Raw genomic sequence first — 15787 nt, forward strand, 5'->3', positions numbered from 1 at the left:
GCTAAGATTTTTTAAAAATCATGAATGATAAATGCAAACATAACAAAACCTATCTGTAGCTATTAAGAGAATCATGTGATTTTTCTCCTTTACTATGCTACAGTGGTGATATTACAGTGTATGATTTTTCTACGTTAAACCACCTTTGCATTCCCAGCATACTTGGTCATATGTGTTATCCTTCTTATATACTGCTGTATTCAATTTGCTAAGATTTTTTGAGAATTTTGGAATCTATGTTTATGATGGATGCTGGCCTTTAATGTCCTTTTCTGGTAATGCTCTTATTTGGTTTTGCTGTTAGGTTATGTTGACCTTAAAAACTGAATTGGGAAGCGTTCCCTCTTTCTCTATTTTCTCCAAGGTGTAGGGTTGATGTTATTTCTTCCTAAGTGCTTGACAGAATTCACCAGTGAAGCCACTTTGATCTGGAGTTCTGTGGGAAAGTTTCTGATAACAATTTAATTTTTTTGATAGATGTAGGAACATTCTTATTTTCTATTTCATTCTGAGTCAGTTTTGGCAAGTTGTGTTTCTCAAGGCATTTTTCCATTTCCCATCTAAATTGTTGAATTTATTGGCATAAAGTTATTAATAATTTATTCTCTTAATGTCCTTTTGATTTCAGTAGGATCTGTAGTGACATTCCTTCTTTCATTCCTGCTATCGGTAACTTGTGCTCACTTTCTCATCAATCTTGTTAGGAGTTTATCAATTTTTTCTCAAAAAAACAACGTTTAGCTTTTCTAATTTCCTCTATTTCACTGATTTCTGCCCTTGTTATTTCCTGTCTTCTACTTTTTTTGGGTTTCATTTGTTTATCTTTTTCTAACCTCTAATGTGGAAACTTAGAACCCTGACAGTGAATCTTTCTTCCATTCTTATATAAGCATTACAACTAAATTTATGTAGTTTTTCAAGCAATGTGCTACTTGAGGTAAAGCTCAAAATAGCCTGAGAGGGAAATGCTAGGAGACACTTCTTAACTAAGAATCATCTGCAATTTTTCTGAGAATTGGTAAAGATAGGAAAAGGAGTTCACGGATATTCTTCAGAGATAACAAACTCAGGAAGTGAAGAGAACTTTTGAAGAAAGACAGATTTACAGCTGCTTATGAAATCAGTGCCAAGGACAAGCTTGGCAAGGGATTAACTTTTTATACAGTTTGTCAAACCCCTCAGATCACACAGTATTATTTCATCAGGAATCTTCAAAGAATTTCCCGGCCTTGGGTCCTAGAGCCATATTTACAAAATAAGAATAAAACTTGTCACTGTACCTTTTCTAAATTTGGGCTTTATTTTTGAGGGTTCCTCCTGTGATTTGCCTCCATCTTGAATGGGGAGTACCATGTAGCACATCAAATCAAGGACTTTTTCACATGTCATCTAAAGAAGATCAGATGAAAAAGCACCAATCTGAAATTTTCTCATTGAAAGCAAATCAACAGAATACTAATATGTGTAGCAGACAACTGGGCAATGTGTGTACATGGAGGGCTGTAGCACTACCTCAAGACTCTATGAGATCATTACTGTCTGCTCAACAGCAAATGTAGAAAAAGTAACTGAGATTGAATCGAGGTACTAGATCTTTGGGGGAATAATAACTCATTCTTTGCTATTAAAACAAAAGAACAAAAATTAAAAATTAGTTGAGTATTAACTAAACTACCAACGTGTTTAACAGCACAGTGGCCCATCCTAAAGACATTTACTAACTCAATGAATAGAAAATACTACTCAACTGAATAGAAAAATCAACAAAATGGGGACACAAAGTACTGAACTACATGGTATAATACAGAGCATAATTTAAAATGAAGGAGAAACATACACAGGCTAAACTAGCTGGAAAAGGTTCAGATAGGAAGGTTACCCTTATCTCAACCTTAAAGGGAGGGAAGAATCTGGAATGTGGAAAAGAGATAAAAGGGTTTTCAGAGGAGAGAAAGAGTAGGGAAGGGCTGGGTACTGTTTAGGTGATTAGGTGAGGGGAAGGAAGGCGTGGTTTAGGAAATAACACAGACAAAACCGGTCTGATGCAGTGCTTGTGTGGAGGGAAGCCTCAAGGGCCACACTGAGCAGGCTGCTCTTGATCCATAGAGTGAGCCATTACCTTCGGTCTACCTGTTCAAATTCTAATAACAGCTAGATTCCATTTGGGGAGTGTGTTCTATGCATCTAGCACAACCTTCTTATTATCCCTATTTTACAGATGAGGAAGTGGAGTGTTAAACCTATGCTTCCCACCCTTTTTTGTGTCTTGGTGCATTCAGAAAATACTTGTAAGGCTGCTCAGAGCTGGCAGCACTAACCTGGGGGCTCTAGCTGCCTCAAGCCACAGCTAACTGAGAGCGTCGGTATCTTGGCACATCCAGAACCCACCTAGGCCATAGGGTTGTGAAACTCCAGCTTTAAGAGCTTGACAGCTTGGTAGTTAACTTGAACACTGGAGTTAGATAGCTCACTGAGGTAACTTGCCCCAGGTCACAGAGCTAGTAAGTGGTGGGGCCATGATGTGTTCTCCAGGGTCATATGCCCACCTCCAGCCAATCTTTTCTGTAATTTCTTCCTTGACTACATGGACCCTGGTGAAAACACCCTTTCCTGAATGCCTACTGTGCATATGTCAGGGGCATACCACTTAGTATTTGATTTTTAACTGTTTTCTATAAATACTTGCACTTTTCTCTGTAACTCAAATTATATGTCCTGAATCAGGGATCCCCCATTCCCCATACCCTGCTTATATTTCCACCCCCAGCACATGGTTCAACTCTGGGCACTGAGGAAGTCAATATTTCAGTTAAGTGGAACAATGACAACAATCTTATAGAAAGCAATGACCATAACTTAGAGATGGAAAAAGATTATTGGCAAAAATCTCAGTTCAGAGCCATGGATTAGAGTGGTGGCAAAGGAAATAAAAGGCATTACACCAAAGATATTAGCTTCATACTAGAAGAATCAAAATGATTAGCCAGAGTTAAGAGTCAACCATGACTTGAGAGTTTTACATCTAAGGGCCAGAGAACAAAGGAAACTCACATCTGGATACACTGGGTCTGAGCTGAAGACAGACAGCTGAAGGCAGCTGAGATTCAGGAAGCAGGTTAAGGGGTGCCTGGGTGGCTCAGTCGTTAAGCGTCTGCCTTCAGCTCAGGTCATGATCCCAGGGTCCTGGGATTGAGCCCCACGTCCGGCTCCCTGCTCGGCAGGAAGCCTGCTTCTCCCTCTCCCACTCCCCCTGCTTGTGTTCCTGCTCTTGCTCTCTCTCTCTCTCTGTCAAATAAATAAGTAAAATCTTAAAAAAAAAAAAAAAAGGAAGCAGGTTAAGTGAGAAACTAAGGATGTAGGCCTAATAATGATCAGCTTTGACTGAAGCCCTCAAAGAGAATGAGTTTGCCCAGCTTGATTAAATCTGTTTATTTTATATTCCCTAATATGATGCTGAACAGCAGTGCCTTGTGTAACTCTCTAATTCTATACAATATATGGATATCTGTGTGGATAAATATGTGCTCTCAAGTTTTCAGGAGGAATTCACTGAAACTTAGAATTAGGTACCTGATAATTACATAAATGATGACAGAAAAGTATTTTCAATTTTCAGTGCACAAACTTTACGTGCTCTCGAATTCTTTCCTCCTAAATGTCATCATAGCAAAGTATAAATCATATTTCAAAGTTGAAGTTTAAAAACTTTATTCAGGGTTACTAATCACAAAGTAATTAACATATAGAAAGATAAGAAGAAATCAGAGTTTTTGTGTTAAATTGTGGCCTTGAATTTATACTGTATAAAGAATAAAGAATGTGCTTACCAGTTTCATTGAATTCAAACATTTATTAAGTATCAAAGCTGTGCAGATCCCTGTGGTAGGTGCTATGAGAGATTCGAAGGTAAAGCACATGGTCTCCACCCTATGGTAGAAGGGGCTCACAATCACAGAGGAAACAGACTTGCTTACATATCTGCTCCTACAACACCCCTATGAGGTGTCATCATCATGTAAAAAGAGAATTTGAGGCTCAGAGAGCTAATGGAAATCCTCCATTTCCCACTTAGGAAATGCCTCTTCTGTCCAAGTACAATAGGACTGATTCTGCTCTAAAGGGATTCCAGATAAGAAAGTAAAGAATAAAAGAAACCATTCTCCAACAAAATGGAAAAGGAACAGGAAATCTGAAAAGTACCAAAGCCTAATTTCAGGGAAGCTATAACTAAAGAGAAAACTAAGCAAAACAAAATTATCAAGATTTTTACCAGCAGATTAGGTGATAAAATCTAGGCAGAAAAATCCTATTTCAAATAAACATGCACTGAATTAAAAGGCCACTCTAGAAAAAGAGGAAGCCCCCGGGTAGCTGAGTGCATCTGAGGGTCCCTGGGCCAGGTGCACACTACTCACCCTGTACTCCCCTAGAGCAAAGTGGCAGGTTGCCAGCTGGATGAGCGCCCTCTGATGCTCCAGCGTCCCCTGTCCTGTGATCTGTGGCTGAGGAAGCGACCCCTGGAGAGCTGCTAGATGATGCAGGCTGGCTATTGCTTTTTTATATTGGCCCTAAGAAAGACATAACAGCAAGGAGGTGAAAAACACTGCCGTTAAAAAAAAAAAATCTCCAGAGTTGGGGTGCCACAGTCGATTAAGCATCTGACTCTTGGTTTTGGCTCAGGTTGTGATCTCAGGGTCGTGAGATTAAGCTCCGAGTCGGGCTTCGTGTTCAGCGTGGAGTCTGCTTAAGACTCTCTCCCTCTGCCTCTGCCCCTCCCCCATGCTCTCTCTCAAATAAATAAATAAATAAATAAAAATCGCCAGAGTTAATTAAGCAACTACAAATAAAGTAGCTCTGTTTGATCATCTGAGGAGGAAAAAGGAGACTTAGCAATAATCAAACCAACTTATTTAAAGCTAGGTGGAGGGTTCTCTATAGAGGTACTTTATATGTACAAAGATTTTTCTTTCTGGTCTTAATTCTTTTTTTTTAAAGTTTATTTATTTATTTATTTTTAATTATCTCTACACCCAACATGGGGATTGAACTCACGACCCCGAGATGAAGAGTCGCATGCTCTACTGATTAAGCCAGCCAGGCACCCTGGGTCTTAAGTCTTAAGACTAAATAAAGTAACACAAGCTTTGGATAAAACACATTTTGGATATACCATTTCTTATAAATATTTTACTACTCATACCATTTCTCCTTTATGTAGGATGGAAGCAGCAACCTGTCTGTTTCGACAACAGAGGTTGGAAGCTCTGCATCTTCTTAGGGAATTATTAGCTCTCTCCATTCCAGGCATAAGTAGCTCAAGAACAGTGGGGCAGGGCAGAAGGACTCCATCAGAGTAGAGAGAAGGAGGGGCGAGAAGTGGTCATCTTTTATTGAAAAGTAAAAATCTTACTTTCACAGAGGGGTGTGGCTGGACATATTAAAAGTAACACAGAAGAGGTGGCCTTGTCATTTTGGGTTTTTTTTGAGATGAAAGTGGACCATAATCCTTCTGCCACTGAAGACAGAACATGTCTTCAGAGCATTACTAGTCTACAGAAGGAACATACACATCCTGTATGCTATAGTCGGTTCACAGTAATAATCATCCTATACAGAGTAACTTAAAATATACATCACTCTACCTGATAGATGATCATATCAGTGAGGAAGATTCTTAACCAAAGCCAAGTATCTGTCTTCCACGCCAAACAAATTCTTGTAAATTCTGAGAATTCAAAAGCAAATTTACCAAAAACATGATAACATAGAAGCAGAAAACAAAACAAACCCAGCAAAACAACAGAGACAAACTTCCAAAAAATGGGTAACTATCGACTTTGATTTCTAAAACAATGGTCTAGAATTTTAATTAGATAGTAAAATTAGAATATAATACTTATCAGTAATCCACAAGCAGTATTTTTATTAGGCCCCAACATATACTAAGCACACACCATGTCCTGAGAGCTGTTCAACCTCATTTATCTTGTAAATTATTTTGCTCTCCTCAGAAAAAGATATTGTTTTATTTTCACCCAGCTCAGAAAACAAAGATACAAGGTAAGAGTTTTACTCATTATTTATTTATTTATTTTAAATATATTTTTTAAGATTTTATTTATTTATTTGACAGACAGAGAAACAGCGAAAGAGGGAACACAAGCAAGGGGCGTGAGAGAGGGAGAAGCAGGCTCCCCGCCGAGCAGGGAGCCCGATGCGGGGCTCAATCCCAGGACCCTGGGACCATGACCTGAGCCGAACGCAGACGCTTAACGACTGAGCCACTCAGGCACCCTTTTACTCATTTTTTAAAAAGTCAAGTTATAACTAAAGGAAAACTCCCCCTTACCCCCAAAGGTCACATACACGTTTACAATTCTAGATGTGACCGGGAGAGATGGAATGATGCTCTATCTACCTAGAAAAAAATGACATGACACTTCTGACCAAGGGTTCTGTACAGGCACGTGACAGAAGCAGGCCCAAGGATGAAGGTCCATTGGCCAGAAGGAAAATAAAAATACACTGTTGATTCCAAAGCAGAGTAAAAATCCATGGCTTAGCAACGCGCTAGTAATTTCTAAGTAATGTTGAAATACTTAATAGTTGTAAAACTCCCTGTAGATTTAGGTCTATTCTCAAAGGAAAACAGGCTTTCTGTAGGGTGAGTTTTTCAGGCAATAGAGTTAATGCAGATAAAAATAGCATTACCTTTTGTATGCTTAGCTACACGTGACCTAAGGAAGATACAAGGCAGACAGAACAACTAAAAATACAAAACAAACCCAGCAAGAAAAAGAAAGGAGGCCAGAAATACAAATGTTAAAAGATCAAAAACTCTCCCTCAAACTCCACCCCGACTCTAATTATAATAAACACTCAGAGTAGAAGCTAAGATGTAAATGATCATTTGAATTTTTTTTTGATCATTTGGATATTAATCACTGATTAGATGTCCTGCTCAAGAAAGATCCTATAAACTGTGTGAACTACTGTAAGCAATTTAGCTCTAAGTGTCTTGCTGTTCCAAGTAGACTGCTTTTTTAAGCACATTGATTTTACATAACACATTAAACAGCACTAATACGACAAGCATGTTCTTACCCTTGTCAAGGAATTCCAGGGAGTAGAGCAACTCCCAGCTCTCCCTGGCTAGCTTAAAGCTCTCAAGCACTTCAATGGAGTTAGCAAGCTCTGCTTTATTGACTACGATGTGACGATTCCTTCCTTTTGCTGAACAGTCTTCGTCGTCTGAACTCTGTTTAGAGAAGGTGAAGAAGGTGATTAACTTAGTCATATACAGGTGACCCGTCAACAACACAGGTTTGAACTACACAGAGCCGTTGACATACGGATTTTTTACAGTCCAGCACTGTAAATGTACTTCTCTTCCTTATGATTGTCTTAATAACATTTCCCTTTCTCCAGCTTACTGTGTTGCGAGAATACAGTATATAATACAAAGAATGTGCCAAATATAGGGTAATCAACTATTTACGTTATCAGTAAGGCTTCTGGTCAACAGTAGGCTATTAGTAGTTAAGTTTTGGGGGAGTCAAAAGTTATACACAGATTTATGACTGTGCAGGGTGGGGTAGGTTGGTGCCCCTACCTCCATGTTGTTCAAGGGTCAACTGTACTTGGAGGTTGTTATGTTTATTACCGCCAATTCTGATTACTGTATGGATTTTATATCAAAGGATACTACCATGAGGATAGTTTCACTCTCACACATTCAATTTTTACCTTAAAAACGAAGCTTATGTTTTTCTGATGATAAATTCTAAGCTTATGTTGGCTTCTAAGTAAAGCCATGGAGTTAAAACTTCCAATAGTTTAAAAACGTATCAATGTTATAAAAGCCCCCAATTAGATTCTTACAGATACAGCTTACATGGCATATGTTTTATCGTTTATTTTTTTTTAGTATGTGAAATAATTTAATTTGCTTCCAAATAAGTTTATCATGTAGAGGAATTAAAATTAAAGCCCAAATGCCCTAAGAATCAGAGAAATGACTCTTCCTAATCTTTTGTTCCCTATATATAACTTCTCCCACTCCAACCCTCTCTAGCTCTGCTCCCCCAATGCAAGGTGTCGGCCAGGAATTACATTTGCCTGCACTTATCTATTAAGGCCTTCTGTAGTTTATAATAAAGAACCCTACACTTTTCTTGCTCTTCATCTCAAGAAATATAAAGCCAAAGAGAGGTCTCAGAGAACTGCAACTATTTAAGTGCCAGTGAGCATGGTCAGATATATTGCCAAAAAATAGTAAAGGTAAAACAGCTCCACTTAATTTTATTTTGCTGAGAATTTCTTGACTCTTATTATCCCTACGTTACTTTACTAACTTAATGACCCAAATTAAATTCTCCCTACAGATTTTCACACCACTATGCTGATTCAAAAATATGTACAAATATTTCAGCTGAAAGCTCCATTCCTCAAGCTGATCTCAGAAAAAATAAGCACCTCCCTCCCACTACCCACCTTTCTCCCCCCACTTTCACAGCCTGGTATTCTCCTGCCAGTCCTTGATGCTTGGGGACCCCCCCCCCCGCTCACTCTATTTAGCTACCATATTCTTATCCTCCCCCAATAATGACACATACCCAGATCCCTTTCACAATCAAAACCTGTTAGGTATCCTACTTCATCAGGGTCCAGTTCCTTGCCACGTGTTGCCAATCTAATAGGATATACTAACATGAGTGGGGTATTCACTGTTGCAATTTTATAGAAAACATTCCTGCCTCAAAACAGGATTGGGAGTTTATGGAAGGGACCTCAGGTGTGGTGAGAGTAGTTTCCAAATAGTTTCTATAATTCAGAGAAATTGATTTTGAAATGCAAAAGTACACTCTGAAGTTCTGGGCGGATGCTGTAAGCGAGAACCCTGACTATAGCATGTGTGGGTGGAGAACAGGTTGCCCACAGGAGAGGACAGTCTCCCAGCTCCAGCCACTGGCATGTCACGTGAGCCAGGGAATCGGGCTGCGTGGAGAACGTACGCCTGTCTGAAATGGGCAGCCTCCATCTGGCCCCAGCTGTGGGCCAGCATCAGGGGCCAGTGTATCAGATATTCCAATTCTTAAAGAAGTCAGACATCTCGATTGTTGTGAGAAATCTCCCAATTTTTAGATGTTCGGTTATTAAAAGAAGCAAAACACAATGAGTAAAACAAGATGAGTCTATAAGCTGAGCTTTATGTCCTCTGCTGTGAGGGCTCAAACAGACATGGCTGGACTCACGGCAGGTCGGGGGCAGACTGTGGGATAGAATGAAAACCAGGAAAAATCAGTTAATGGAGTAAAAACAAAAACAGATGGAAACCCAGGTTGGTTGGAGGGCCAGAGTATGAGAGCAGGGCCTGCTAGATGACACATGAGAGGTGAGAAACAGGAGGAACCAGAGAGCCAGAGGGTTTAAACAACTATGCCATGGCCCGGACGACAAGGCTGAGGGAAGAGTGGGGGTTCACTCATTCACCAGCTGTGGCTCAGGCACTGTCCAGATGTCCAGGGTACAAGACGGACAATGTCCTTGGCCCCACAGAGCTTGTACAGAACTAAGAGGGAGACACAGACATGGCCGGACTCGCAAATGAAGAAACAAGAAAATAGCAATAGGGGCTATGCAGAATTAAAATAGACTAAGAGAGAAAACTGGATGGGTATTTCGAGGAGGCCTCAGAGGGAGAAATGTCCACGCTGAGAGCTGTGACAAGGACAGAGCCTGGCAGAGACGTACTCCAACCTCAGGGCACAGCTCGGGGGTAGAGATCCAGGGGCAGAAAGGGGCTCAGAGCGCGGGAGGTGCAGAGAGGCCAGCGTGTCTCGGGCACGCAAAGGCTTGCTCAGTAATGGCTTTGAAGCCAATGTGAAGAGCATGACGGGAAGACACTGGAGGTAGGAAAGCAGGGGAGTGATGTCTGATTCAGGTCTTAAAAACCTCACTAAAGCTGCTGGGTAGAGAAGAGACGGTAGGGAGCAAGGGTGCAAGCAGGGAGACAAGAGGACATCCCTGATGACGTATGAAAGACTGGGATGGCTTGGACAGGGAGCATGTGGTGGGGACGGACAGAAACAGATGGATGGAGCCACGTTATTTATACTGATTTGTATGGGACATGTCACTGCTTTGAGTTAAAACTAGTATTGGATGACCTATTATCCACACAGCAAGAAGGGTGTCTGTGGTCTTAATGTGAAGTACCTGGATAAACCACACACTCACGGAAACCAGAAGGGAGAGCTAATGAGTGACCCCACCTGGGAATGTCAGGCGAGAAGGAGGAGCTACCCAGCAGCCTTAGTGATCTTTTTAAAACATGAATCAGAGAGCACCTGGGAAAGCCTGGTTAGCGGAGTTCTCAACCTGGGATTCATGCCTGGATTTCAAAGCATCTTTCAACCTTGGAAATTATTTGTGAAATCGTGCATGTGTGCATTTTTCTGTGGGAGGAAACAAATGAGTTTATCAGAAGGTTTAATAACCTCACAAGCCTTCAGAAAGTCTTCGTCTTCCCTGCTCCATTCTATATTATACAGTACAATTTACAAGGACATCAGATTGAACTGATTTTAAGGCACATCTCTCCTCACGCCCGCGTCTAGTGAATGTAACTCAGGGGCTGAAGAAGCGGTAGGGGGACTGACAGGAGGAGAGGAGAGGGGACAGAAAGTGGGTGAGACTCTTGGCTCCCCTGTGGTATTTCACCTGGAGCAGGGGTTAGCCAACTATGACCTGCAGACCTTGGCCCTTTCCATTCTGAGGCCAGGGCTCAGCACAGCACCCTGCCTAGATGTTCAATGTAGTTCACCTGGCTCTGCTTTTCACCTTTAATTGAAGCCATTCAGTCACGACGGGTAGAACTAACTTATACCAGGCTTTCTCAACATCGGCCTTTTGAGCTGGACAACTCTTTGTTGTGGGGCTGTCCCGTGCATTGTAGTACTGTTCACAGTATCCTGGCCTCTACATGGGAGACACTCACAGCAACTCCTCCCCACCAAGCCGTGGAAATCAAAAAGTGTCCTTAGACACTGCCAAATGTCCCTGGGGGGCCAAATCACCTCCAATTGAGAACTGCTCATTTACATTAATTATAATTAAAAGACCTAAGCTTTATCAATGTAGCTCCAAAGCTGTATTTTACATTCATTTCCAGCAAACCACAAACACATAATCTGTTAATAATCATATCTGAAAGGATTACCATGGTTTTTTCTCTTCCCTCAGCTAGTTTCCTCTTTTTATGTATATGTTTGTTACGATCAATTTCTATATCACCATACACATTTGATACATCCTCAAGAAGAACCAGTGGAACTTGGCTTGGGGCATTAGGACCTATGGATGGGGGAAAACACCAACACTTAAAAATGCGGCAAGGAAAATAAAACTTAATATCAGGTGGAAGTTTACTCAGCTGTCGTTTGAAAATACAGGTCATTAAAAAGTATGTTCAGTGTGATCCCAGTTAGGCAGACAAACAAGTACACATGAATAGGAAAAAAGACTGTACAGATATACACGAGATTATTAATAAAGGTTCTTTCTCAATGACAGATTACAAGTGAAAGTTCCTTCTCTATATTTGTTCTTATGTATCTACAAATTTTTCATAGTGATCATGAATCATAATATTAGCCAAAAACTCAAGACTATGAAGTTATATGTATAGTATCTTACAGCTATAAATTCCAAACAAAATCTAAATATATGAAAGACTATAAGGTAATACACAAAAATGAGAGCTGTATTGTATTGGATGGGTAGGTGATTTCATTCTTTTACCTTTCTATTTTTCACATTTTTTACAATTTATATGCAAAAATGTTATTTAAAAAAAATCTTTGTCTAATGCAAAGCCTTTGTGAAATCTACTTCAGTACTTTGCTACATCTGCTTTTTCAAAATAGAAGCACTAAATATCTGTATTTAGTTTCACAGTACCACTACATCCTTTAAAATATAAATTTAATTAATTAATTAATCAAGTGGGCTCCATGCCCAGTGTGGAGCCCAAACGCATGGCTTGATCTCACAACCATGAGATTAAGACCTGAGCGCAGATCAACAGTTTGACACTTGACCAACTGAGCCACCCAGGCACCCCGACATAGAAATTTTAAATGAAAACATACTTACATAAAAACTACCAACAACTTAAAAAAAGCACTGGTGTCACCCCACAATGATTTGGATCCAAGAACAATGTTAAGGTAAACATTTTCATCACCTTCATCATCCCAGCTAAAGCCAGTATTTTGGGAGACTCTAGAATTCTTTAACCAACCTTGGAATAGAGATGGTTGTATGCTGTTGACATACTGGAATGCATTCTTAAAGAAGACCAACATAGTTGAATAAACCACTTGGTTTTTATATTTTGCATGAGCTTCATTATCAAAGTTGTTCATGTATCTGCAGAGATCCTTCATTCTATGCAAAATATCACCATAGCTTCTGAAAGATGAAGGATGATAAAAAGTATTTAATTATTTGGCTTATCAGCAAAAGGTCTAGAGAAAAGCCCCAAAAGCAGCGTGACCTTTACCAAATGTAGCTGGAGACATGGGTAATTCCCCTTCTGAATTACAGGGGTGATCAGACCACTATTTCAGGACAGAGACAAGACAAAGTAGCTACTCTTTCCTCTGAATGACAAAGAGTGCTTCAAGCTCAACAGCATCTTACAAGTTCATACTTCCGTTGGGAATCTTTTAATAAAGTGAAAAACCACCCTCTTTTGCATAAATACCAAGGTTATAGAAGTTGACCAAAGAAAAGTATATCTATACATTATATGCTTCTTAAGAAAGTGTTTTTGTTTTTAAAAATCTTGAGATTACAGTATCAGGAGGTTTGCTAAGCAATTCTAGAAATGAACAATTTTTTACCGTCTTCCTTTATCCATCTGCCATTCACATCTCATTCCAACAACATTTAAAATCTTAAACAACCTCTCCCAAGGGTCCACAATCTGGGATGATTTTTCAGTCAGCCCTTCTATTATGTACTTCTGAGAGCTCCGTTTGCTAGGTGACATTAAATCAGATGCTTCTTGGGCACCTGGGAAATGAGAAAAAAGAATCCTATAATTAATCTTACTATTTACTATATATATAGTACTTGACAGAAAAAGACAAAGTCTGAATCCCTATTCAAAAGGCAAGAGCAGAGGGGCGGCTGGGTGGCTCAGTCGTTAAGCATCTGCCTTTGGCTCAGGTCATGATCCCAGAGTCCTGGAATCAAGCCCCTCATCGGGCTCCCTGCTCAGCAGTGAGTCTGCTTCTCCCTTTTCCTCTGCCCCTCTGCCTGCTTATGCTCTCTCTCTCTCTCAAATAAATAAATAAAAATATATTTTAAATAATCCTAGGGGTGCCTGGGTGGCCCAGTCGTTAAGCGTCTGCCTTCTGCTCAGGTCATGATCCCAGGGTCCTGGGATCGAGCCCCGCATCGGGCTCCCTGCTCCGCGGGAAGCCTGCTTCTCCCTCTCCCACTCCATCTGCTTGTATTCCCTCTCTCGCTGTGTCTCTCTCTGTCAAATAAATAAACAAAATCTTTAAAAAAAAATATATATAAAAAAGGCAAGAGCACAGAATCCCAACACACTGTGTGTTTTGTTGAAGGACCCACAACTGGCTACTGGTATAGCAAGAAATGACCTTTGAGCTGTGGTACATGTATGAAGCTCAGGACCCTAATATTATGGTTCAGCAAGCTGAGTGTTTCAAAGTGTATAACTGGTTCCAGAAAAGTCTTATTTCTTACCTGCAGTATTTTTTTCCAGGAACCATCTTGGTACGCATCCAGAGAATAATCAGAACAATGAGGGATTTTTGAGTTTGCAATTTACTAAAGTCTGTATAAATAAAATTGCAGGGTATTCTCACTTACCTTGATGCTGACTCTCTATTTGAGTAGACCTAGTGACATAATTGATATAAAATTCAGCTGCTTTGTTCAAGTACTTATATAATAAATTGGCAGGCAATCGGACATCATGGTTGTTAATTATTAGAGGAAGGACATCACAAACTGTTGAAGAGGAAAAATAAGAAAAAAACAATTAAGTTGTCTGTCTACCCTACAATTCTGATAGAAACAAAATTTATTTTAGAGTTCACTTTATGTAGTATCTAAAATACATAGGGAAAGGGGCGCCTGGGTGGCTCAGATGGTTAAGCATCTGCCTTCGGCTCAGGTCATGATCCCAGGGTCCTGGGATTGAGCCCTGCATCAGGCTCCCTGCTCGGCAGCGGGAAGCCTACTTCTCCCTCTCCCACTCCCCCTGCTTGTGTTCCCTCTCTCGCTGTCTCTCTGTCAAATAAATAAAATCTATAAAAAAAAATAATAATAAAATAAAATACATAGGGAAAAAACCTTTATGGCCCATTTATTTAAAAATTGCAGTGCACAGGGACACTAGTGGATGGAGTGAGCAAGGAAATACACAAGCAGATTTTACATTATGGGTAAGGGTCCAGTTCTTACACTGGGTGACAGTTCAGATGTTTATTATTATGCCTCATACTTGAATATATTATTACACATATTCTTTCAGAGGAATCAAATGTTATGTAATAAAAATTTAGAAGTTGTTTATTTTTTTATCTTTTTTAAAAAAGATTTTATTTATTTATTTGACAGAGAGAGACACAGCGAGAGAGGGAACATAAGCAGGGGGGAGTGGGAGAGGGAGAAGCAGGCTTCCTGTGGAGCAGGGAGCCCGATGCGGGGCTTGATCCCAGGACTCTGGGATCATGACCTGAGCTGAAAGCAGACACTCAACAACTGAGCCACCCAGGCGCCCCGAAGTTGTTTATTTTTTTTATATAAGATTTTATTTATTTGCCAGAGAGTGAGTGAAAGAGGGAGAGTGTGCGCACAAGTAGGGGGAGGGGCAGAGGCAGAGGGAGGAGGCTCCCTGCTGAGCAAGGAGCCTGATGCGGGACTCAATCCCAGGACCCTGGGATCATGACCTGAGCCAAAGGCAGACGCTTAACTGACTGAGCCACCCAGGAGTCCCTAGAAGTTGTTTAAATGCTTTTTGGACTAAAAAAATAAACAAGGATTTAAATTTCATAATATGAAAAGTTCCTTTGCTTTCCACAAATGACCTTATCCCTGAAATGATACTTACTCTGCCATATTCTTACATAAGGAATTAATACAAAATACAATTTTTCTTTTTTTCTTTTCTTTTTTTTTTAAAGATTTTATTTATTTATTTGACAGAGAGAGACACAGCGAGAGAGGGAACACAAGCAGGGGGAGTGGGAGAGGGAGAAGCAGGCATCCCGCGGAGCAGGGAGCCCGACATGAGGCTTGATCCCAGGACCCTGGGATCATGACCTGAGCCGAAGGCAGACGCTTAACGACTGAGCCACCCAGGCGCCCACAAAATACAATTTTTCTTACCAAATAATTTTCTAAAGCAGTTAACAGGAGATTCTTGTTCTTCAATAGTTTCAGCCTCTAATAATGCTTCCCCAAGGCCAACCTGTTTCAAAATACAGTTAATCATTTAAACGTGTTACACTTTAAGATGTCAGAATTACATAAAGAAATGGCTTTTTAAATTTAACAAACAGCTTATATATGCAAACTTCCTCAAGAAACAAATATTCTCATTTTAAGGACTAGAAAACAAAATATATCAGCAACACAGCTCAGAAGGAAACCCCAAATTCACCTGACCACTGGCTACTTTGGTTATTCTCCTCTGAACTAGCAAAATTAAAACATTAAAATGTCTACAGAAACTTAAAGGAAG

At 40.1% G+C, this 15787-nt stretch overlaps 1 protein-coding gene across 4 annotated transcripts in view; it reads right to left on the minus strand.

The window, feature by feature from the left end:
• The window catches only part of INTS10 (integrator complex subunit 10), a 39857-nt gene that overhangs the window by 17331 nt on the left and 6739 nt on the right, over positions 1 to 15787 (minus strand). For 2 of the 4 annotated variants that reach the window (XM_021681552.1, XM_044912382.1), the window contains exons 5-13: positions 15433 to 15514; positions 13909 to 14049; positions 12909 to 13080; positions 12305 to 12474; positions 11222 to 11355; positions 7105 to 7258; positions 5643 to 5725; positions 4416 to 4568; positions 1281 to 1389 (exon numbers count right to left, since the gene is read on the minus strand). In XM_021681552.1, coding sequence (XP_021537227.1) covers positions 1281 to 1389; positions 4416 to 4568; positions 5643 to 5725; positions 7105 to 7258; positions 11222 to 11355; positions 12305 to 12474; positions 12909 to 13080; positions 13909 to 14049; positions 15433 to 15514 — 1198 coding nt within the window. The remainder of the gene's footprint in view (positions 1 to 1280; positions 1390 to 4415; positions 4569 to 5642; positions 5726 to 7104; positions 7259 to 11221; positions 11356 to 12304; positions 12475 to 12908; positions 13081 to 13908; positions 14050 to 15432; positions 15515 to 15787) is intronic. The other 2 variants (XM_044912391.1, XM_044912383.1) reach the window with 2 other exon arrangements.

The sequence above is a fragment of the Neomonachus schauinslandi genome, chromosome 2 (genome assembly GCF_002201575.2).
Source record: "Neomonachus schauinslandi chromosome 2, ASM220157v2, whole genome shotgun sequence".
In the NCBI taxonomy this organism is placed as follows: Eukaryota; Metazoa; Chordata; class Mammalia; order Carnivora; family Phocidae; genus Neomonachus; species Neomonachus schauinslandi.